Source organism: Bubalus kerabau, chromosome 6 (genome assembly GCF_029407905.1).
Source record: "Bubalus kerabau isolate K-KA32 ecotype Philippines breed swamp buffalo chromosome 6, PCC_UOA_SB_1v2, whole genome shotgun sequence".
Taxonomy (NCBI): domain Eukaryota; kingdom Metazoa; phylum Chordata; class Mammalia; order Artiodactyla; family Bovidae; genus Bubalus; species Bubalus kerabau.
Window position 1 is genome coordinate 15,996,566 of NC_073629.1, and position 22,993 is coordinate 16,019,558.

General features: G+C 52.4%; 3 protein-coding genes across 7 annotated transcripts; all 3 read left to right on the plus strand.

The window, feature by feature from the left end:
• Positions 1-2,339: 2,339 nt before the first annotated feature.
• CLK2 (CDC like kinase 2) lies at positions 2,340-11,151 on the plus strand. 4 transcript variants are annotated; one of them, XM_055584070.1, is made up of 13 exons: positions 2,340-2,493; positions 4,127-4,296; positions 5,041-5,269; positions 5,923-6,010; positions 6,364-6,430; positions 6,607-6,723; positions 7,526-7,692; positions 8,570-8,664; positions 9,289-9,418; positions 9,519-9,601; positions 9,765-9,844; positions 10,028-10,118; positions 10,620-11,151. In XM_055584070.1, the coding sequence occupies exons 2-13, from the start codon at positions 4,127-4,129 to the stop codon at positions 10,803-10,805; spliced, it is 1,503 nt and encodes a 500-aa protein (XP_055440045.1). In that variant the 5' UTR covers positions 2,340-2,493; the 3' UTR covers positions 10,806-11,151. The 4 variants fall into 4 exon arrangements, with proteins under 4 accessions (XP_055440045.1, XP_055440042.1, XP_055440043.1 ...); XM_055584067.1 differs by lacking the exon at positions 2,340-2,493 and having other exon boundaries at positions 5,926-6,010; XM_055584068.1 differs by lacking the exon at positions 2,340-2,493 and having other exon boundaries at positions 5,044-5,269.
• A 147-nt stretch (positions 11,152-11,298) lies between these two features.
• Positions 11,299-16,036, plus strand: SCAMP3 (secretory carrier membrane protein 3). The gene is made up of 9 exons (XM_055584071.1): positions 11,299-11,884; positions 12,220-12,297; positions 12,937-13,059; positions 13,144-13,264; positions 13,741-13,869; positions 14,304-14,463; positions 14,573-14,674; positions 15,171-15,288; positions 15,584-16,036. Exons 1-9 carry the CDS (start codon positions 11,819-11,821, stop codon positions 15,728-15,730), a joined length of 1,044 nt encoding a protein of 347 aa, XP_055440046.1. The 5' UTR covers positions 11,299-11,818; the 3' UTR covers positions 15,731-16,036.
• A 142-nt stretch (positions 16,037-16,178) lies between these two features.
• ENTREP3 (endosomal transmembrane epsin interactor 3) lies at positions 16,179-22,589 on the plus strand. Of its 2 annotated transcripts, none has more exons than XM_055584064.1 (12): positions 16,179-17,590; positions 17,741-17,797; positions 17,996-18,106; positions 18,213-18,332; positions 18,488-18,595; positions 19,147-19,322; positions 19,450-19,549; positions 19,884-19,953; positions 20,211-20,756; positions 21,357-21,425; positions 21,528-21,781; positions 21,874-22,589. In XM_055584064.1, exons 1-12 carry the CDS (start codon positions 17,366-17,368, stop codon positions 22,045-22,047), a joined length of 2,010 nt encoding a protein of 669 aa, XP_055440039.1. In that variant the 5' UTR covers positions 16,179-17,365; the 3' UTR covers positions 22,048-22,589. The 2 variants fall into 2 exon arrangements, with proteins under 2 accessions (XP_055440039.1, XP_055440040.1); XM_055584065.1 differs by having other exon boundaries at positions 19,150-19,322.
• The last annotated feature ends 404 nt before the right edge of the window (positions 22,590-22,993 follow it).

The window sequence follows — 22,993 nt, forward strand, 5'->3', positions numbered from 1 at the left end:
TAGTAAATAGTTGTTGAATGAATAAGGCAAAGTGTTCATGGAAGAGGAAGTGAACTACACTGCCTCCTCACCTCTTTATTATCCTTCCTCATCTATTTTAGGAACTTTTTCTAAACTATTTCTGGCCAACTGATGTAAGCACCATCTGATTATCTTCCATCCTGGCCCCCCTCTGATATTTCTTTACTTGAATATAGTTATTCTCAGGTTATTTTTTTCATTTCCCTTCAGTTCAGTTCAGTTCAGTCGCTCAGTTGTGTCCAACTCTTTGCGACCCCATGAATCGCAGCACGCCAGGCCTCTCTGTCCATCACCAACTCCCGGAGTTCACTCAAACTCATGTCCATCGAGTCGGTGATGCCATCCAGCCATCTCATCCTCTGTCATCCCCTTCTCCTCCTGCCCCCAATCCTTCCCAGCATCAGAGTCTTTTCCAATGAGTCAACTCTTTGCATGAGGGGGCCAAAGTATTGGAGTTTCAGCTTTAGCATCATTCCTTCCAAAGAACACCCAGGGCTGATCTCCTTTAGAATGGACTGGTTGGATTTCCTTGCAGTCCAAGGGACTCTCAAAAGTCTTCTCCAACACCACAGTTCAAAAGCACCAATTCTTTGGCGCTCAGCTTTCTTCACAGTCCAACACTCACATCCACACATGACCACTGGAAAAACCATAGCCTTGACTAGACGGACCTTTGTTGGCAAAGTAATGTCTCTGCTTTTGAATATGCTATCTAGGTTGGTCATAACTTTCCTTCCAAGGAGTAAGCGTCTTTTAATTTCATGGCTGCAGTACCCATCTGCAGTGATTTTGGAGCCCCCAAAAATAAAGTCTGACACTGTTTCCACCGTTTCCCATCTATTTCCCATGAAGTGATGGGACCAGATGCCATGATCTTCGTTTTCTGAATGTGGAGCTTTAAGCCAACTTTTTCACTCTCCTCTTTCACTTTGATCATTTCCCTTATTATTACTCAATTCCTCCTATAGCATCTTTAACTCACCTAGTTTTTCTCAACGCCTCCTTCTTTTTCTTTTTATTTTTTAATTCAGCAAATTTACACTTCTCATATATTATGTGTAAGTACATAACATAAAGTTCTCAAATTTTCCCTTCTTTGGCACTTGATTCTCCATCACTCCATTTTTCAAACCTTACCTCCACGGCGATGCCCCGCCCCTCTCCCAAAAGTGCATAGCTTTTGTTCAAGAGGAAAGGTGGGAGCCCTCTTTGCTGTGGTTAGGTTGTCGAACTGCTTTTTAAGAACTGAATATTTAGAGGCTATGCTGGAGAATCACACCACATCACAAGCCTCAAAAAGTTAGCAGAGTGGCGACATCCCGTAAACGACAAGCCCTTCTTTTCAACTTCAAACCTATCAATCCTAACAAAACAAGACACAGAAGTCTCATGAAATAGGTAAAAGATTGAGGAAAACTACGGAAGGACACCGCCTAAATTAAAAGACACTTACTCCTTGGAAGGAAAGTTATGACCAACCTAGATAGCATATTCAAAAGCAGAGACATTACTTTGCCAACAAAGGTCCGTCTAGCCAAGGCTATGGTTTTTCCAGTGGTCATGTATGGATGTGACAGTTGGACTATGTAGAAAGCTGAGGGCCGAAGAATTGATGCCTTTGAACTGTGGTGTTGGAGAAGACTCTTGAGAGTCCCTTGGACTGCAAGGAGATCCAACCAGTCCATTCTAAAGGAGATCAGTCCTGGGTGTTCATTGGAAGGACTGATGCTAAAGCTGAAACTCCAGTACTTTGGCCACCTCATGCGAAGAGTTGACTCATTGGAAAAGACTCTGATGCTGGGAGGGGTTGGGGGCAGGAGGAGAAGGGGACGACAGAGGATGAGATGGCTGGATGGCATCACTGACTCGATGGACATGAGTTTGAGTGAACTCCGGGAGTTGGTGATGGACAGAGAGGCCTGGCGTGCTGCGATTCATGGGGTCGCAAAGAGTCGGAAACGACTGAGCGACTGAACTGAACGGAAGGACACTAGGTGGGGCAGCTCTGCCCGGTAATCCCCGGCGACTCTCTCCCCGCCCCATGAACTTCCGCCCCCAGCAGCTCCTCTACTCCAACGGGCCGACGGCAGCGAGCTACGCGAGGACGCGCAGGCGTGCGCGGCCCTGGGGGGGCGGAGCCCAGGGGTAGCTGGGAAGCGACGCAGGACGTGCGTACGTGCTCGCTCGCGGTGGCGGCGGCGGATCGGAGAGGCCAGAGCCGGAGACCGAGCTGGGATCGGGCCCCGGGCGGGGGCGGTGCGAGCGGCGCCAAGCGAATCCTGGGGGCGGGGACGGAGCCGGGGCGGGAGGGACTGGAGCGGAGCCCGGGAACTAGGCGGGAGGTCCCAGGGTCTCGGGTTGGGGGGGTGGAGCCGCACTTCGTCGCCGCGGGGGTGCCGGGACTCCGGCCGCAGTGCCGCCGCCATCACGGACTTCCTGTGGGACAAGCGCACGGGCCTCGCCGCCAGAACGGTGAGCGCGCGGGCTGGCGGGCCGCGGGGCCGCGCGGAAAGATGGCGGCGACCGTGGGGCGGGCGGAGAGAAGATTGGATTGGGGGCAAGGGCCCCGGACGAGATTAGGAGAGGGGCTGAAAAGCCCCATTCTAGAGCCCCATTTCTAGGGGCTGAAACCTGGAAAGTGGCAGAGGTGCAGTGTAGGAAGATGAGGTGGAAGGTCGACCTGCCTTAGATGTATTTTGGGAAGACCAGTAGGGAAGTTGGGAGAGATCAAAGTAGGAGAAGGAGTGATGAAGTGCGAATAGGAGTGGTTTCAGAGATGAGAAAGAGCAGAATATCAAAGTTGGACCAGAGAACCGTCGTGTCACTTGGAGGATATGGAGAGAGTTTGACTTCAGGAGTGAGTTCTGTATTTTCTAAGTGAGAAAGGGGAAAAAATAGATAAAAGAAGTTGAGAAAGGTTGTAGGCTGGAGATACTTGGGGGATGGGGAGAAGGAAAGCCTGTGAGGAACTTTGGTGGCAGTGTGTATGTGGTAAGATGACATTTGTGTGGCTGTGCTAAGCACAGTTGGATTACCTGGGAGAATAGTGTGTTTGCATCTTCTTGGTTGTCTTAAGCACTATTGGGCCGAGAATGAATCGAATGCCACCCTCCTCCTCAATTTGAGAAGTAGCTCAAAATGGGAACCAGATGTTGGAGCCTCTTAAGCCTTTTCCGCACCTAATGCTGAAAAACCCCCACCCACCCAACAAGACTTCTGTCCCCCCTATCTTTGGATCTATCTCATTCTGTCCTAGTCTCATCTTCCCTGATTTTGACTGACTTCTCTCTGATTCTTTCCTTGAAGGAAAAAAAGAGTTTGTGCATCATGCCATTTCAATCCAATCACTGAAAGGTGGCCAACTTAATTTTCTGGTACTGATATTAATTAAACATCAGTTATTCTGTACTTAGTAAGCACAAAAGCGGGGAGGCTGGATGAGAAGCTGACTGCAGCCTGGAGCCTCCTGTATTGTATTAAGACTATGGGAGATTTGGCCAGTGATGTGAGAAATGATTGAGATAGTTCAAAGGGCCAAACCCAGATTCCTGAAACTTACTTATATTTGGTTTACACAACTATACCTGGAAACCTGGGAAACTGGATTCCTGCCCTCAGGACATGGATGGCCTATTTGGGGAGATAATCTACACTTTGAGTAATTGTAAAACATTTGTGATAATATTGTATAGTAAATCATCATTCTCTTTGAGTTGTGAGGAACTCAGAATGCTACAGATCTACCCTAGATAACAGCCAAGGATGAATTGTTGCAGTCTTCGTGAGTTGCACAGTCTCACCTGTAACGAGCTGTGGCCCAGACCGGAGTGTCATCATGAGACCCTGTTTGAGGAAAATCAGAACAGAGCAATGAGCTGAGTAGGAGGAAGATTCCTAAAGTTTTCAACCAGAGTTAGTATACTACTCTATCAAGGAGAAATTGTAAGCCCAGAGGAAGACTGAGGAGTTGTGAGTGGTTTAAAAAAAAAAAAAAAGTTGGAATTGAAGAGCAGAAAACAGCATTTCTAGGGCAGCCAGTCCTTGGAGGGGATTTCTGAAAACTCAGATTCTGCCCCTACTATTTCTCCTTTCCCTTTCCTTACAGATGCCTCATCCTCGAAGGTACCACTCTTCAGAGAGAGGCAGCAGGGGGAGTTACCATGAGCATTATCGGAGCCGAAAGCATAAGCGACGAAGAAGCCGCTCCTGGTCAAGCAGCAGTGACCGTACGCGGCGGCGCCGACGGGAAGACAGTTACCATGTCCGTTCCCGGAGGTGAGGGTTCAGGAAGAAAAACTCAAATTAGACCCACTCACTTATTTGTTTATTCAACAAAGATTTATCAGTTTCAACCTAAGTAGCTAATATTACGTGATGCTTAACCCACTTACACTGTGGTGTTAAGAATGTTATCGTAGAGGAAGTATGTTTGAAAGGGGCTAAGGAAGCCTCCAGCAGGTTTGATTGCAGTGGGGCAAGATGTATAGATCAGGGAAAACTTCCCAGAGAACGTGGCATCTAAGCTTGTCTGAATGACAAGAGAAGTGTTGTAGGCAAAGGGAAAGCAAATGCAAAGGACTAGGAACTTGAGATGACTTATCAGTTAATAGATAAAACAGAGTTAGATCTCCATGGTTTTAATAAGTCAGCCGCATGTTCAGTGGGATGGATGGGTTAAGGATGGTTCGGAGCAAAGCTGCATGTCAGTCAGAAATGGCTTGAGAAAGAAACAGCTCTTCATGCCATTACATCTCTGGAGGGGAGGAGGAGGCCCTCAGGAGGAGTTGTCCCGCAGATGTCTTTTTAGAGGTTATGGTGATGTGCAGATGTGGGGATCATCCTCTGTGCTTAGTTACTTCACTGCCCTGGCTCTTGTTCCTCTCAGAGTGGCTTGAGTGTGTGAGAACTACTTTTCTCACGGTACTCCTTTTCCTCAGTGAGGGGGGACCTTGTTAAATGGTATGGCAAGGACTGTGACCTGAACAGATGCAGCTGATTAGGGTGTGTGTTGTCCAACAGCAGCTATGACGATCGTTCATCCGATCGGAGGGCGTATGACCGGCGATACTGTGGCAGCTACAGGCGCAACGACTACAGCCGAGAGCGGGGAGAAGCCTACTATGACACAGACTACCGGCATTCCTACGAGTACCACCGGGAGAACAGCAGTTACCGCAGTCAGCGCAGCAGCCGTAGGAAGCACCGACGGCGGAGGCGGCGCAGCCGGACATTCAGCCGTTCGTCTTCGGTGAGTGCTAGCCCAGGCCCTTCCTCTCCCCACTCTTCTTCAGCCCTCTGGGACCCGGTAAGTGAGGAACATTGGGGCATGAACACTGAGGTGCTCGCTTGGAAGCTCTCCAGCTCTTGGAGGGCGCTGAATCTGCTTCAGAGGTGAATGGGCACAGAGCATTTGTGAATCCCCGTGCCCTCCCTGGCATGCTGGGCTTATTGTGTTGGGAGCAGCTCTTCCACCCCCCAGAGGCCTCCATTTTCTAATGGGGACCTTGCTTTTGAACAGCCTTTTTCCCCCAAGCCCTGGACTCTGGCCCCCTCAGCAGGTGGGCTTGGGTGGGAGCAAGGGGAGACCTGTGCCTGCCTGGAAGGGCACCGTGTAGAGCATGGGGTTGTGGGTGACATTGGCAACAACACCACTTCTCCGCTCTGCCCGTGCCTCTCCCCGTTCCCATTTTGGGTTTGGGGACTTGGGATTGCGCGCCGCTCTCTCTTCTCACCCCGATCCGCCTTACTGCATCTGACGTGTTCCCTTCCACTGTCCCCCATCATTGTCTGTCCCCCCTGGCTGGGCGCCTGTGACCGGTGACCCCTCCACCACCCACCCCGCCTCCCTCCGGCCCCCGCTCCGACACCTGGCTTGCTCCGACCCCCCCCGCCCCCCGACAGCAGCACAGCAGCCGGAGAGCCAAGAGTGTAGAGGACGACGCTGAGGGCCACCTCATCTACCACGTCGGGGACTGGCTACAAGAGCGATGTACAAGCCAAATCGTAACAATCCTATAGCCTGTAATGGTCCCATAGCCATCCTAACGTCCTGAGCCAACCCAAGCCACAGCCTCTTTTGCCTTTTCTCAGTGGTGTTGTTTATCTGGGTGGTTTGAGTTGCTGTTGAGAATTGACCTCTGCTGTCCACTCCCAGCTCTCATGGCCCCTGGGTTAAAGGTGGTGGGAATCACGCAGGGGTTTTCTTCCCCTGTGACCATCTGTATCTGTTCCCCCTTCCTTCATCTCCTCACCCCAGATTGCTGTGCCCTTTTTTCTTCAAACTGAACTCATTCTCCACCCTTTCTTCCCCCCTTCTCCCCCACCCTGCTTTTTTCATTTCAGATGAAATTGTAAGCACCTTGGGAGAGGGGACCTTTGGCCGAGTTGTACAGTGTGTTGACCATCGCAGGTAAATGTCAGCCCATTCCAGACTCCACACCTGCTAGCCATAAAGAGGTAGTGAGGGTTATCTGGGGCTTTTTTTGGTTAATGAGCCAAAGATAGGATTTCTTAATCCCCAGGCAGCCCTGTTCATTCTTAGATATTCTTGAGATTCCAGCAAAAGCCTTTCCTGCCATCCTGTAGGGGTGGGGCTCGGGTTGCCCTGAAGATCATTAAAAATGTGGAAAAGTACAAGGAAGCAGCTCGACTAGAAATCAATGTGCTGGAGAAAATCAATGAGAAGGACCCTGACAACAAGAAGTAAGCGGTGCTGGAATATGTGGGGCGTCTGAGAGGCTACACCTCAAGACGGGAAAACCTTCCCAACATGGACTAGACAGGCAGAGGAGTTGTAGACTGTCTCATCTTCTGTTCATCATCGTAGAGTAGTAGGACATTACTGTTACTGAAAGGAAGGAAGGAGGGGCAGGAAGGGAGGGTCTGTGACATTCTGTAATCCATTCCCCTTGTTTTGAGGGCAGTTAGATTGCTCTGCAGTTGAACTCCAACTCAGGATGACCTTTGTAGGAATGTGCCCTGGAAATGGCCCTAAGACTGAGAATCAACATTTTTCATCAAAAAAGTACTTTAGCTTTTAATAGAACTACGCTGATGAAGTTGCAGGTGTTTATGTATAGTCTTTCTGTTCACACACGTTGCATAATGTAAAATTTAATACGAGTATTACTGAAAGACATAAGTCGGTGTAAACATGGGCCCAGAGATGGCTGATGGTGAGTGAATTTCAAGAGCGGGAGCTGGGGTCATGTTGACGGAGTGGCAGTTTGACAATTCAGGGTCCACACTGGAGCCTGGCACTCAGCAGCTCCTATTTAACTGTTTGAGATGTTGCAGGAAAATGGTTTGAAGTTTGTCAAGTCGTACTTCTCTTCCTGGGTCTGCCAGAAAGGCCATTCTGTAGTTGAACTGAATTTTCTTGGTGATAATAGCTGGCATGTTCTTATCCAAGTATGTGCAATCAGCAGCAGTAGTCCTTCTTTGTTGGAGGGGTGGTGGACAGATGGGAGCTCATCAGACATCCCCCTTCCATCTCTTTTCCCAGCCTCTGTGTCCAGATGTTTGACTGGTTTGACTACCATGGCCACATGTGTATCTCCTTTGAGCTTCTGGGCCTTAGCACCTTCGATTTCCTCAAAGACAACAACTACCTGCCCTACCCCATCCACCAAGTGCGCCACATGGCCTTCCAGCTGTGCCAGGCCGTCAAGTGTGAGTGGGGTGGGCCAAGGCGGACTTGGGGCAGCCCCTTCCTCCCCTGGACCTCTCCGGTCTCAGTTGTACACTGGTGAAGCCCCTAAACAGTCGACTCGATATCTGCAGTCCTTCTATCCTGTCGAGTTGGCGTCTCTTCCTCTTCTGACTTAAGTTCTTCACTGCTGTCATCACTGATGGCTTCTCCTCCACATCCAACCTAGCAGGAGCTAGAAAGGAAAGCATTCGAAGTCAGAGCTCTTAATTACCTCTCTTTTTCTTGGCTCCCCTTCTTTGGGAAAGTAAGTCAGGCACTAAGCACAAGGAGACAGAAAGAGTCCTCGAGCTAGAGGTTTGCATTCATCTAGAGTTGAGGTGCCCTCTGCTCTCAGCAAGCCACCTGGGAGCAGGGGGTAGCCAAGGCTCCAGGTTGAGAATTCAGACTAGTACATATATCCTCCTCAGTCATCAGAATAATACAGTTTCACAGAAGTAAATTCACAGGAGTCAGATAGACACACATTAAAGCACAAAGATACAACTCATAGGGATTTCTGTGATAGTCCACTGGTTAAGACTCCACGCTCTGTTGCAGGGTTCAACCGTTGGTTAGGGAAGTAAGATCCCTGCATATCACGAGGTATGACCAGGGGACGGAAAAAACCATAGCAAACCATCTTTATACATTGGCTGAAAAATATATATATAACTTATGTTAATAAGCGTAGAGTTTGTTAGACTAGGCATTTCATTTGGAAGTAGAGCAGAAAGCAGCCAAGTGCTTCCGGACCTGCCTCCTCACCAGCTTTGAGCTAGGTGACCAAGCTTGGGGTCAGCTGGTAGTAGGTAGTTCTGGCCACCTGGACCAACCCTGACCTGGCCTCCTCCTCTGCAGTCCTCCATGATAACAAGCTGACACATACGGACCTCAAGCCTGAAAATATTCTGTTTGTGAATTCGGACTACGAGCTCACCTACAACCTAGAGAAGGTAAGGTGGACAGGGTCTGTCCCTTGGCCAGTGCGCTCAGGTGGCCATTGCCACTTTGCCTTTCTCTTGGCCCTTTTTGTCCTCCCTTTTACTTTTTTCTCCCACACTTTCTGCTCTGGCTCTGCAAAAAACGGAATACCAAAATAGATGGAAAGGGAGAGATTTAAGATTTAGATTCAAAGAGAATTTGGAAGCAGAACTTCAGTTAACTTTCCTGTATAATGAAAATGCTTACAAGGTTCTTGGTTTGGTTTCTTTTCTATAAGGAAAGCTCAGCTCTGTTGACTAACTGGAGATCAAGGGGATCTCAGCTAAGGAAGCTATTCCTCACTTTGCTATCTGCTATATATTATCGAAAAACTGTATACCAGTCACTTAGGTATACTCTTCAGATGCATGCTATTCTATAGTTACTCCTAAATCCTCTTTCTCCCCCATTCCTAAAGTAATCTTATGGATATGGGGGAGGCTGTAAAAGCAGAAGACATGTGTGGGAGCAGGCAGGAGGTCAGAGTTGGTTTTTTAAGGCTCAGAAGCACTTTAGAGAATAGCAGCAGAATCTTGGTCTGTTTTTTCTCTCAGTCTCGGTGCAGAGGTTCATGTTTTTCCTGCTTTGCCTCCTAGAAGCGGGATGAGCGCAGTGTGAAGAGCACAGCTGTGCGGGTAGTAGACTTTGGCAGTGCCACCTTCGACCATGAGCACCATAGTACCATTGTCTCCACCCGCCATTATCGAGCGCCAGAGGTCATTCTTGGTAAGAGGGGGAAGGACAAGATTGTCCAAGTATGTGAGGTGGTATGGTGGTGAGGGGGGCCCCGAGCCTCATAATACCTTTCCTTCCCATCCTTACCTAGAGTTGGGCTGGTCTCAGCCTTGTGATGTGTGGAGTATAGGCTGTATCATCTTCGAATACTATGTTGGCTTCACCCTCTTCCAAGTAAGTGGTTGGGTGTCTTATGAGACCACCAGGCATTCTTCTACCTGATTTCCTTCTCTGCTGAGAACCTGCCTGTTCATTCCTCCACATTGCTTAGCTTCCTAGCAGCTAGACCCCAGCATCCCTTCTCAGTCCCTTGCTCAGTTCTGTCTTTGTTTCCCAGACCCATGACAACAGAGAGCATCTAGCCATGATGGAAAGGATCTTGGGTCCCATCCCTTCCCGGATGATCCGAAAGACAAGGTAAACCTGGAGTGGGAGGAATGTAACCCTTCTCCTTTTCTCGCCACAGAATTGGTCTCTATCACATTTTCTTGTCTTCAACACCTGCCTTGCCCTCAGCTACTTTCAGATGGGAGAATAAGGGAAATTAATCCCATAACAAGAGGAACCTCCTGATTCCTTAACTTCCCCCTTCCCCTCTAGGAAGCAGAAATATTTTTATCGGGGTCGCCTGGATTGGGATGAGAACACATCAGCTGGGCGCTACGTTCGAGAAAACTGCAAACCACTTCGGGTGAGCCGGACTGGGAGTGAATAGTGCCCACCACCCAGAGGTCCCTTTCTTCTTAAGGTGTTTTGCCCCTGGAATGCCTTTCACAAGCAAAGAGTTAGTAAACAAGGGGAGGAAAACTGAAAGAAGACATCTTTTGTTGATAGGAGAGAAAGGGAGTGGTTTTATGGAAGGAATGAGGTTAGACAGCCATTTATTTCTTGAGCCAACCAGAGAAAATAAACTGCCTTTGAAGAGCTTACATTTTATTGAGCTAAAGAAGATTCATGAAGTTGTCAAGGATAAAAATAAGTAGAACTTTCAGAGAGTATGAAGGAATAATTGTGCTAGTGGGAAGGCAGGTTGAGCTGTAACATCAGAAATGGCCCTGGTGTGGTCCTAGTCAAGTAGCATCATATGGTCACGAGCAGAGCCTTGGTCCTTCAGGATTGAAAGCTAGGGCCTTGAAGAAGGCAGGGCTTACAAGGCACCATGCCTCACCTTTTTCCTGCCCTCCACCACCAGCGGTATTTGACCTCAGAGGCAGAGGAACACCACCAGCTCTTCGATCTGATTGAAAGCATGCTAGAGTATGAACCTGCCAAGCGGCTGACCTTGGGCGAAGCCCTTCAACACCCTTTCTTCGCCCGCCTTCGGGCTGAGCCACCTAACGCCAAGTTGTGGGACTCCAGTCGAGATATCAGTCGGTGACGATCTGTCCCTGGGCACCCCTGTGTCTCTTAACAGCAGTGGGTGTCCAGTCCAGGACACTGGTGCTTTTTTATACAAGAGAACAGAGCCAGAGCTCACTCCTTCCTCCTGGCTCCCTATGTACCTGTGAATATGTGAAATAGTGTAAATATGAAAGAACTTGTACCACCGCTTCAACCCTTGCCTTGTACATAATGCTATTCCATCTCACACTCTTCCCACCCTCACCTGCCCCTTCAACAGCTGAGTTGGATCTGGGCAGAATGAGGTAACCAGAAGGCATCTACACCATGTTTTATAAGGAATTTTGTACAGTCTTTGTGAAATAAAATGATGTGCTTCACCCGACCCCCATCCCTGGAGTTTGAGGTTTGGAGGTGCTGGGGTGGTGGGATGATTAGATTGGCAACGAAGGGAGTCCCATCTTACCCTTCAAAATTAACCTCAGGCTACCAGTTTATCTGAGCGATGGGTGGGTAACATTTGACTGTAAGAAAGGGTTGTAAAGTTAGCACATATTTGATCTGGAATAATGAGGTTTGGGAAAGAGGTTCGGTTAGTATAGCTGGGCCCCAGGGTAGGGTCAGAAATGCAGATAAAAAACTTCCTGAACTGGGCTCCTGGGATACCGCCACCACCGGTCAGAGGACTCCTATCATACTTCTCTTTCGAAGGCTAGGACGGATCGCGATTCTAACGCGAGGCCTACTGGGATGTGTAGTTCGTTAATCGAAGGAAGTTACGTGGGGAAGGGGCGGTACTTGGCTACTGAGACCGAGTTAGAGGTGTCACGTGGGGCACTTCCTTCTTTTCCTTTATTCGAGACGCAGGCGCAACTCGCTGCTGCTGCGGGGATCCTTGTGACCCTTCCGGTCGGTACAACCAATCCGTGCACAGGGAAGCGGGGCGGACCGAGAAGAGCGGAGCGGAGGGAGCTCTGAGAGCCGCTGCCGCCGCCACTGCCGCGGCAGGGGCGTGGAGGGCAGGGGGCGGCCCAAGCCGAAGTTGCAAACATGGCTCAAAGCAGAGACGGTGGAAACCCCTTCGCCGAGCCCGGCGAGCTTGACAACCCCTTTCAGGTGACTTGCGCCGGCCCCTTTTAGGCGGCTGGGGTGGTTTCTCGGTTCTAGAGGGTCGGGCTAACTTGTATTCCTGTTCGTGACATTTGATCCGAGGAAGGGCCGCCACGTGGGTGTGACGACGACTCCAAACCAGTGAGCATCCTTGGGGGGCGGGCCCTGCCCCTTAAGGCGCTGGTACTGGTAGTGTGGGGTGAAAGGTTGGGGGCAGATACATTGGGACAAGAGCGTGGCCCAAAGCTGCAGTTCTTGGAGCCACAGCAATTGAGAAGAGGCCCCTATGAGTTCCCGCAGAGGCACCAGGTGCCAACTGAGCCGCAGTTCTCTGCCCACAGGACCCAGCTGTGATCCAGCATCGACCCAGCACGCACTATGCTACTCTTGACGTCTACAACCCTTTTGAGACCCGGGAGGTGAGATTCTGGAGAGCACAGGAAGCCCGGGAAGGGTAGGGTATGCCAACAAGGCCACTGTGTTGAGGTCCAGGAGACTTTTCTGCACGCAAAAGAAGGAAGAAGCACCGTGATCTTGGCTCCCTAGAAGAGGCCAGTCTGCCATGGGATGCCTAACCCATCTAAAGACATCACGGCCAGAGATCTCAGTTTGAGCTCTAAATGTCAGTCTTGGGATTACCTGGATTCTATCAGGGCCTGATGAAGAGACCCTGTCTGGGGAGGCTTTTTTAAAGATGAAAAGGGATGGGCTTGGTTGGAGTTGAGGAAACAGTATGCTTAGGTACACAATTAGAAAGCAAGGGATGAAGAAGACTAGACCTGGTTGTCTCACTGGAATAGAAAAATGTAAGAGTTTTTTAAAAAGTTTAAGGAGGTTTATTTCGTAGATGAGTGCTTTGAATCTTGGCTAAGGAACTTGATGTGAGGGTAGCTGCAAGTTATTAGTTCTCTGATATAAACACAATAGCTTTCTAATAACTGGGGGAAGGGCTGCCACTTTAGGTAATGAGTTTTAGGTCTAAAGGTATTCAAGTAGACTCTAGCCTTCTGTGTTATGAGGGACTAGATGATGCTTAAGGTCTTTTCCAAACTCAACAGCCACCACCAAGCTATGAGCCTCCTGCCCCTGTTCCGATAGCTCCACCCTCAGCTCCACCCTTGCAGTCCTCAAGAAAACTCAGCCCCACAGAACCCAAGAACTATGGCTCCTACAGCACCCAGGTAGGAGGGCGTATAGGTACGGGTATGGGGAGAGGGCATCCCTGAGGTTCAGGACTCACATCTCCGGCTGCTCTTACTGGGCAGGCTTCAACTGCAGCAGCCACAGCTGAGCTGCTAAAGAAACAGGAGGAGCTCAACCGAAAGGCAGAGGAGTTGGACCGAAGGGAGCGAGAACTCCAGCATGCTGCCCTGGGCAGCACAGCTAGTAAGTGGATCCTTGATGGGGTTGTGGAGGGCATCTGACAGCTTTGAAGTCTCAAAAAAAGGAGCTCAGAGCATGGGCACTGGAGCCAGATTGCAGAGTTTGAATTTGGGTGCAGTGGCTTATTAAGGATGAGCTCTTAGGCAAGTTACTTAATCTTGAGTGCCTCAGGTTCCTTACTTGTAAAATGAGAATAATGTTGGTACCTGTTTAACAGGATTGTTGTGAGGTTAAACAAAGTTATATAGATAACTATATAGTTATATAGATGCCCAAATCCTGGGCATAGTGGTTAGAAGTTATAAGCCATAGTAAACAAAAGTCATAATAAACACTACTAATATAATTTTCCCTATTTGCCCTTGTCTTCTTGAACTCTTGAATTGGAAATAGAAAATCCAGGGGTAAAAGGAAGGGGGAGTGATTTGTTGGTCTCTGTCTCACTAGTGGGACCCTCCTGCTCTTTTTGTGCCTTACAGCTCGACAGAACAATTGGCCCCCTCTACCTTCTTTTTGCCCAGTTCAGCCCTGCTTTTTCCAGGACATCTCCATGGAGATCCCCCAAGAATTTCAGAAGACAGTATCCACCATGTACTACCTCTGGATGTGTGAGTAGTCAGAAACCTTTTTGAAGGAAAAGTATAGGCAGTAAGTTGTACATCATTCCTTTTCCTGGAGCTCACTCGCCCAGAACTAGATACTTTGAATGAAGTATCATTGAAGGCTCATTTCTCTGGCATTTTCCGGATTACTCCTTTTACAGTACTCAGAACTTATTCTCCAGTCTTCTAGCAAATGTACGTTCTTGCTCTCTCCCCCTTCTCCTTGTCCATATGCATAAATGTATTCTGGATCCTTTTAAAAGTTTGCAAACAGGATGACACATAGTTGAGATTTGCTGGTTGTCTCCCCTGTTGAGGATCCTCTGAAGGTGGAAGCTGCTTTCCTTTCCCTACTCTGCTGCATTCGGTGAGGGTTGTGGGGTGGGTTTCTCAGAGAAGGAGCTCTCACTGACCCATCATCCTGTCCCTCTGACCCTTAGGCAGCACTCTGGCTCTTCTTTTGAATTTTCTTGCCTGCCTGGCCAGCTTCTGTGTGGAGACCAGCAATGGCTCAGGCTTTGGGCTCTCTATCCTCTGGATCCTCCTCTTCACTCCCTGCTCCTTCGTCTGCTGGTATCGCCCCATGTACAAGGCTTTCCGGTAAGAAGGGGCAGTGGGGATGATGGCAGGGAGGGGACTTGGAGGGGCCCCTTTCTGCTCCTACAACCCTGATTCTTTGCCTACACTTCCCATTTTTTTCTCTTTGCAGGAGTGACAGTTCATTCAATTTCTTCGTTTTCTTCTTCATTTTCTTCGTCCAGGATGTTCTGTTTGTCCTCCAGGCCATTGGCATCCCAGGTTGGGGGTTCAGGTCTGTGAGACTGCCATTTACGCTAACCCCTTCCTCCCACTCCTTTTGATCAAGTCAGCATTGGGTACTGGAGTTGTTCAGAAAAAGGAACTGTGGTTTTAATCCTTGGGAGATGCTGATTTAATAGGGGTACAGGACACCCTCCATGATAGAGAGCCCAGACAGTACTGTCAACAGACAGATTAAGGGAAAGCTGGCTGGACATGCTCAGTCTGAGGAGGCTTCCTGGAGGAGGCATGTTTACACATGTTGAAGAGGAAGCATCCTCAACAGAAAGGTCTGTTTGGAGTGAGGATGTCTGGAAGAGCTTGGAGAGCTAGGATGGTTCAGAAGCTGAGATTAAACTAGTTTGGGACTGTAGTGCATGGCAAGCTGCCAGGCCCACAGGGAAACGGCCCCTGGTTTGATGAAGACGGGACCAGTGGAGAAGCTGGAAGGACTGGGACCTAACTGTGAGCAGTTCTCCTCACTTCCGTGTATTTTCTCCTCCTCACAGTGGCTGGATCTCTGCCCTGGTGGTGCTGAAGGTCAACACAGCTGTAGCTGTACTCATGCTGCTGGTTGCCCTGTTCTTCACTGGCATTGCTGTGCTGGGAATTGTTATGCTGAAGCGGGTGAGGGGCTGTAGGTGGGGCCTGGAGAGTGATATCATGTGTCCCTGGGGACTTGACTGGAACATTCAGGAGCAACTGGGGAGGGCCAGGCAGATGGAAGGATTCTCAGCTAATGGACCTGAGCGGCGGAGGGCGGGGGTGGGGGGTTGTAGGGGTAGGTGTGCGTGTGTGTTGGTAGGGAGCCAGGAAGGAAAAGCTAGAGCTACAGGCTGGTGAGTGGTCCTGATGGTATTAGATTGGAGTGGGATTAACAGTGGCTGGAACATGCTGTAAAGTCTGTGCTTTCTACTTGCAGATCCACTCTTTGTATCGCCGCACAGGTGCCAGCTTTCAGAAGGCCCAGCAAGAGTTTGCAGCTGGTGTCTTCTCCAACCCTGCGGTGCGAACCGCAGCTGCCAATGCAGCCGCTGGGGCTGCAGAAAATGCCTTCCGGGCCCCGTGACCCCTAACTGGGATGCCCTGGCCCTTCCACTGAGGGAGGCGACTAGCCCCCATCCCTGAGGTCTCTGGGACTTTGAGACATCACTGTTTGATGTCTCCACTATAGTACCCCCAATCATACAGCCATGACTGCTGAACCTGACTTAAGGGTGTGGGGAGCCCACCGTGACCCAGTCACTGCTTCCCTCCCACCCCTCGATCAGGCCACACTGCTGCCACAACTACACACCCGACCCGCTTCCCTCTGCTGTGCCAAGGCTGTTGCTTCGGTTATTTAAATAAAAAGAAAATGGAACTGGAACACAAATCCCCGTTTCTGGAATTTTAATGGGAACTAGGTCTTACAGAGTCGGGCACGACTGAGCGACTTCACTTTCACTTTTCACTTGCATGCACTGGAGAAGGAAATGGCAACCCACTCCAGTACTCTTGCCTAGAGAATCCCAGGGACAGGGGAGCCTGGTGGGCTGCCGCCTATGGGGTCGCACAGAGTCGGACACGACTGAAGCAACTTAGAAGCAGTAGCAGGTCTTACAGAAGATAAAGTGGAGGCGACTGGAGTGGAAGCTGAATTGTGGACTCTGGAGGGAAGGTCGGACCTGGCCTTAGAGAGCTGTGGCGGCGGGACAGCAGAGCCTACTGGCTGGCGCAGGAAGTGGGAGGGAAGTCCCCGGTTGGGCGTGGAATCGCGGAGCTGCCAGGGAACTTCGCTCTCCACCCCGCTCCTTTAATGACTTTCTCCTTTAAGAAAGAGCCGCTACCTCTGCTGGGAACGCAGCGGCCGAGGGGCATGAGAGGCTGGGCGGGGCCCAAGTAGGCGCCGAAAGCTTTAGCTCGGGCCCTACGGGGCCGGAGCTCTGCTCCAGACCAGCGGGGGCGGCCAGCTCGCCCGGCCGTCCGCCCCATCCCGCCCCGTCCCTCCCTCTTCCTCTCCCCCTCCCTCTCCCCCCAGGGTCTCCGACTGGGACTACAACTCCCGGGGTGCACCGCGCTCGCCCTCGTACCACGCCCCTCCTCCCGCACCATCTCATCCCCCATCCCCCGTCTCCAGTCCTGGACCTGCTGCAGCCTGAGCTAGGGGAGCAGGAGCGTGGTGGGGAGGGGAGTGGGGCTGGCGACCCTAGAGACGGCGGCGCCGCAGCCTCTCCCCACCAGGCGGCCTCGGATCCAACTGGACACTCTGAAGGCACACCGACCGCGCCTCTAGAGTCACCCCACGCCGACCCGACCCTCTTCTCTAGACTTCTTTCCCATCCTTCTCGCCTTTTACCCTTCCCACCCTTCCCGGTTCTGGAACGTCTCCCTCTCTTCACTCCCGGACCGGCCCTTTTCGGCGCCCCTCTTCCCTAGGGAGATGCGATGAGCCGGTGCCCTCGCGTCCTCATCGCCGTAACGGGCACGGTGCCCGTCCAGTACCCGTGGTGGGGAGGGAGCACTCCGCGGCCCCTCCGTGAGGCCTCCCCCTTGGACTCCCCCCCAGCTGGAGTCCCTGGGCCATGCCTCAGGGGACCCAGTCAGGGGGTGGGCTCTAGAGGGAGGGGGGTGGAGAGGAGGAAGGACGGGGCCTTGGGCACCTCTGAGATGCTCCCAAGCGCCAGGGGGTGCCGAGCAAGGCTCAGGCAACCGGGCGGCAGGCATGATGCCCTCGCCTAGCGATTCCAGCCGCTCGCTGACTAGCCGGCCCAGCACTCGGGGCCTTACACACCTCCGCCTCCACCGACCCTGGCTACAGGCCCTGCTCACGCTGGGGCTGGCTCAGGTGCTCCTGGGCGTCCTGGTGGTCACCTTCAGCATGGTGGCCTCCTCCATCACCACCACCGAGAGCGTCAAGAGATCCTGCCCGTCTTGGGCTGGGTTCTCGGTGAGTTGGGTGCACAGTTGTTGGGTGGGGGAGGCTCCTTGGGCCCCACCCCTCAACACCAGCTGCCAGTCCAAATCCTGGCCTCTCCTGGTGCGGGGCTCACCCAGGTGCCTCCCCTTCATGCTGAGCCTGTGCCCGCTTTATCCCCAGCTGGCGTTTTCCGGGGTTGTTGGCATCGTGTCTTGGAAGCGGCCGTTCACTCTAGTGGTAGGTGCCAGGGTCTGATGCCCACTGGGAGGCAGGTGCCTAGCACCTGAGGGGATGCCCATTTATGTCCCCAAGAAGGGAACTGACCCTTCCATTCATGTTGACTAGGTATAAAAGCCTGTGCATGAGAGTGGCTCCATTTGTGGTAGAGGGTATTTTGGGGGTCTCAGCCCTGAGTCTATGCCCTCTTTTCCCCAGATCTCCTTCTTCTCCTTGCTTTCGGTGCTCTGTGTCATGCTCAGCATGGCCGGCTCTGTTCTCTCCTGTAAAAACGCTCAGCTGGCCCGAGACTTCCAAGAATGCAACTTGGTGAGATCTGAGGAGGGAAAGCCTGAGTGTGCTAGTTGGGGGAGGTGTGTGGAACAGCTTGGCTTGTCCGGGTTCAGGCTGCCTCACTCTCTCCACTCCCACTCAGGATGGAAAGGTCTGCGTGTGCTGCCCCTCTGTTCGTCTTCTCAGGCCCTGTCCAGAGTCGGGGCAGGAACTGAAAATTGCTCTTAACTCCACCTGTGATGAAGCCCGAGGGGCCCTCAAGGTGAGCATGCACCCCCATCTCCACCATTCCTTTCCCTCCCACCATCTTCCTGGCTCTGGCTCTTGTGTCTCCTCCTGAGTCCTCACAGGCCCTGAATATGTGGGACTTACTGCACCCTAGGCTCCTCTCACATTCCTCTCTCTCGCCTTCCCCAGAACTTACTCTTCAGCGTCTGTGGGCTCACCATCTGTGCCGCCATAATCTGTACCCTCTCTGCCATTGTCTGCTGCATCCAGATCTTCTCCCTGGACCTTGTGCACACGGTGAGTGGGAAGCTGGGGTCAAGGCCAAGAAGGTAGGCTGGGGGCAGGGGTGTTTGTGTGCTGGGACTGGTCTTGGGGGGAGGGAATGGCTGCAGCGCTGGCTTTTGAGCACCAGGGGCTGTGGGTCACCTAATAGGCATGTTGACTGTAGGAATATTTAAGAGGGAGGGTGAGGAGGGGAATCACTGGGAGTAACAGAAGTGTGTGATGTCAGCCCCAGGGCATTGGAGAATGGGACTAAAAGTTGGGCGGAGTCCAGAAGGTCTTAGATGGGGGCAGGGATAACGGGTTGATGTTCTGGTGGGGATAGAACAGAGAGTGATTCTGGGTGCAGAAGAGTCCATTAAGAGGAGGAATTTCTAGATGGGCAGGGTAAGAGGTGAAGGTCCTCAGCTGGGGCAGTTAGAAGAGGAACCTGTTCTGGCAAAGGAAGGGGCCAGAACTGAGCTTCTTGGAGGGGGCAGGGTCAGAAAATGTAGAGGAGAGAGGAATGTGGGAATCAAGGAGCTGTGTTCCCAGAATCCAAGCTTGCTGACCTGCTTGCTCCCCAGCAGTTGGCACCTGAACGCTCAGTCTCAGGCCCTTTGGGGCCTCTGGGCTGTACCTCCTCGCCCCCAGACCCTCTCCTGCACACCATGCTGGACCTGGAGGAATTTGTACCACCCGTGCCCCCGCCACCATACTACCCCCCAGAGTATACCTGCAGCTCGGAAACAGACGCGCAGAGGTGAGGCCAGGCAGAGTCCTAATGGGGGAACTAAGGAAGGAGACTGGGGCTGGGGCCAGATTGGTGGGGAGGGATCTTTTCAGAATAGTTCTTTTCCAGGCTTTGACCCTTTCCCTCCTTCTGCCAGCATCACCTACAATGGCTCCATGGACAGCCCAGTGCCCTTGTACCCTACTGATTGCCCCCCTTCTTATGAGGCCGTCATGGGGCTACGAGGAGACAGTCAGGTGAGAGCAGGGCTTGGTGCAGGCTGGGGAGTCCAAGATAGAGCCTGAAAAATCTGAGTGAGCTGCTGGTACTGGATAAAGATAATACTAGTTCTCGTGATCTAAAGCACTAGAACATCCACTGTCTCTTTGATCTGCCTGAGAAGGTAGTGAGGTGGGTGGGGTAAGAACTATTATTTCCATTTTACAGACGTGGAAACTGAGGCCCACATAAAGTGACTTGGACAAAGTGACAAAGCTGGACTGGAATCTAGGTCTCCAGAGCTCTGTCAAGCCTATGGGGTGGCCATGTCGGTGTGCAGGGCTGGATGTTTGACCCTTGTGTCTTCTGCAGGCCACTCTGTTTGATCCTCAGCTGCATGATGGCTCCTGCATCTGCGAGCGAGTGGCCTCCATTGTAGACGGTGAGCAGAAAGTAGGGAGGGTGGACCAAGACTGGGACGCCTGGGATAGCGGAGCTGGTGGGGGGCAGGGCAGAAATTAGACTGAGTTGGTGGTTGAGTGACAAGCGAGGGCTGGGTTTTCCTGGAATCCTGGACTTAGTGGTCTCCTCTGAGATAACACTGGAGGCAGGCTGGCCCCCAAGGGGCTTGCCCTGAGGAAAGAGGCGCTGCCTCGCCTGGCCAGGCTGATGCTACCCAGCCGCCCCTACTGCCCACAGTGTCCATGGACAGCGGGTCTCTGGTGCTGTCTGCCATTGGCGACCTCCCGGGGGGCTCCAGCCCATCGGAGGACTCGTGCCTACTGGAGTTGCAGGGCTCCGTGCGCTCCGTTGACTACGTGCTCTTCCGCTCTATTCAGCGCAGCCGCGCTGGCTACTGCCTCAGCCTGGACTGCGGCCTTCGGGGCCCCTTCGAGGACAGCCCCCTTCCCCGGCGGCCCCCAAGGGCAGCCCGCTCCTATTCCTGCTCTGCCCCCGAAGCCCCACCCCCACTGGGTGCCCCCACAGCAGCCCGCAGCTGCCACCGGCTGGAGGGCTGGCCGCCTTGGGTGGGACCCTGCTTCCCCGAGCTGAGGCGGCGGGTCCCCCGGGGAGGCAGCCGGCCAGCTGCGGCCCCTTCCCCCCGAGCCCCAGCTCGCCGCTTCAGCGATAGCTCAGGTTCTCTCACCCCGCCGGGGCACCGGCCTCCTCACCCGGCTCCCCCACCACCGCTGCTGCTGCCACGGTCCCACAGTGACCCAGGCATCACCACCTCCAGCAACACTGGTGAGCCCCCACGACGTTCAGGAGAGGGTAGGCACTGGGAGTGAGAGGGCCAATGATGCCCGCCAGGATTTGGGACGTTACTGGGGTTTCTGAGGAGGCAGAAATTCTGATTCACACCTACATCAGACACTTATGTCACCCGTGAAAAACACACCAGTCAGTAGCTTAGTGGTTAAAAAAAGAGCATTTGGTTGTTGGAACCCAGTCTCACAGGCCCCAGCTTGGGTTAGTTACCTACTCCTTCCAGCCTTGGTTTCTCACCTGTAAAATGGGTATAATAACAGCACCTCACCATACATACTGTGGCATTACTGAGGAGAGATGCAGGTCAGATGCTTCCGCCCTGGCACAGAACATGCTTGTCATTACCATTATGTGCCAGGGACTGGGGAGGATGCAGCAGAGAGTGATGGCGCCTTAGTCCCTGATTTGGTGGATTGTTCCATCTAGTTGCTGGCAGACATGGGCAGTGACAATGCCCCCTTGGTTGGGAGTGGGCTGTAGGAGCTGGGCTTGGGTTCTCAGGAGGGCGGTGAGATGGGTGGGGGTGTCTACAGCGCACTCCCAACTCCGTCCGTGTTTCTCTCCCCTCTTCTTCAGCTGAATTCAGGGACCTTTATACCAAAGTGCTTGAGGAAGAAGCTGCTTCCGTTTCCTCTGCAGATACAGGTTAGGCACATTGTTGGTGCCCAGGGGGTGGGGGATAGGGCAGTGCTGCCTGGCCTTTTCTGCACCTCCCATTCCACCCACTCTCCCTCTCTCTCTCTCCAGGGCTCTGCTCTGAAGCCTGCCTCTTCCGTCTAGCCCATTGCCCTTCCCCCAAGTTGCTCCGTGCCCGCTCAGCAGAGAAGCGGCGCCCTGTGCCCACCTTCCAGAAGGTCCCCCTGCCCTCGGGCCCTGCACCAGCCCACTCCCTGGGGGACCTGAAGGGCAGCTGGCCAGGCCGGGGCCTGGTCACCCGTTTCCTCCAGATGTCCAGGAAGGCCCCAGATCCCAATGGGAATGGAGCCCATGGGCATAAACAGGTAGAGTCAGGGGAGCCAAGGAAGACACCCAGGAAAGCCTGGAACTTCGAGTTAGGGGCCACACTGATGCTCTCTCCTGTGGCCCTATCTAGGTGCCCCGGAGCCCCTGGGGCCGGCCAGGCCGAGAGAGCCTCCACCTTCGCAGCTGCGGCGACCTGAGCTCTGGCTCCTCCCTGAGGCGTCTCCTGTCCGGCCGCAGGCTGGAGCGTGCTACCCGTCCCCACAGCCTCAGCCTCAATGGGGGCAGCCGGGAGACTGGGCTCTGACCCAGGTGTCCCCCAACACTGAACAGATCCAGATGAATGCTGGGGCCACAGTAGCCCCCAGCACCTCTTGCACTGGCTGACGCACAGAGAAACCTGCTGAACAGTCCCAGAAGTATCCGTCTCCCTCCTACCTCTAGGGGCTCCTGCTGCTTGCCTCTGCCGTCTGGCCTGGGAGAGCTCCTGTCCTGTGCTGCATGGGTGTTCAGGTTCTGGGGGACATGCCTGTGCTTCCGGTGCTGGAGGAGGAAAATAAAGTCCAGTTCCTCCGGCGTGACAGTAACTCTGATTCACCAGGGGTTGTGGCCAGGGCACAGGCATGTCCCGGGTGTTTCAGCATAGGGGGCTGTATGCCTGTGCAATGGGGTGGTGAGGCATGAAGGGTCAGAAAAATCAGGCTGGCCTCTCAGCTCTACCACTTCTAACTGCATGACCTTGGGCAAGTTATTTAACCTCAACTGCCTGATCCATAGAACATTGTGAGGATGAAAGTTTGTAAAGCTCTTAACACACTAAGCCTTCAATAAATTTCAGTTTTTCCCTTCTCTTCTGGATCATTCTTTATCACCATTGAGATTTGTGCTAGCATCTCTCTTCGTTATGAAAACTCTCAAGACACCAATATCTATTTCCAGCTACCACACAGTATCTCTTCCCCTTTTCATAGCCAAACATTTTCTCTCTTCCTTCCTTCTACTCAAACATCCATTCTCTCCTCACCCATCAGGCTCCTTCCCCTCCCTCTCCCCAGGCACTGCTCTTGAAACAGATTTTTCGGTAACCAAAAGAAGTATCAGACCCAGTGGCCGTTTCTCTTGCATGCATTTCACTTGACCTCTAAGAAGCATTTAACCCATGTAATCAGCATCTTTTCTCTTGAATTTTCCCCTTTCTTGTCTTTAAAGACATCACATTGTTGTTGTTTAGTTGCTAAGCTGTGTTTGACTCT

What these genes read in the sequence shown, in the direction of transcription:
- CLK2 (XM_055584070.1), top strand. Translation starts at nt 4,127, where the DNA reads ATGCCTCATCCTCGAAGGTACCACTCTTCAGAGAGAGGCAGCAGGGGG. An exon ending in TACCATGTCCGTTCCCGGAG is followed by an intron (nt 4,297 to 5,040) that starts GTGAGGGTTCAG and finishes GTTGTCCAACAG; the next exon opens with CAGCTATGACGATCGTTCAT. An exon ending in AAGGACCCTGACAACAAGAA is followed by an intron (nt 6,724 to 7,525) that starts GTAAGCGGTGCT and finishes CTCTTTTCCCAG; the next exon opens with CCTCTGTGTCCAGATGTTTG.
- SCAMP3 (XM_055584071.1), top strand. Translation starts at nt 11,819, where the DNA reads ATGGCTCAAAGCAGAGACGGTGGAAACCCCTTCGCCGAGCCCGGCGAG. An exon ending in ACCCTTTTGAGACCCGGGAG is followed by an intron (nt 12,298 to 12,936) that starts GTGAGATTCTGG and finishes CAAACTCAACAG; the next exon opens with CCACCACCAAGCTATGAGCC. An exon ending in CATGTACTACCTCTGGATGT is followed by an intron (nt 13,870 to 14,303) that starts GTGAGTAGTCAG and finishes TCTGACCCTTAG; the next exon opens with GCAGCACTCTGGCTCTTCTT.
- ENTREP3 (XM_055584064.1), top strand. Translation starts at nt 17,366, where the DNA reads ATGATGCCCTCGCCTAGCGATTCCAGCCGCTCGCTGACTAGCCGGCCC. An exon ending in ACTTCCAAGAATGCAACTTG is followed by an intron (nt 18,107 to 18,212) that starts GTGAGATCTGAG and finishes ACTCCCACTCAG; the next exon opens with GATGGAAAGGTCTGCGTGTG. An exon ending in CCCTGGACCTTGTGCACACG is followed by an intron (nt 18,596 to 19,146) that starts GTGAGTGGGAAG and finishes CTTGCTCCCCAG; the next exon opens with CAGTTGGCACCTGAACGCTC.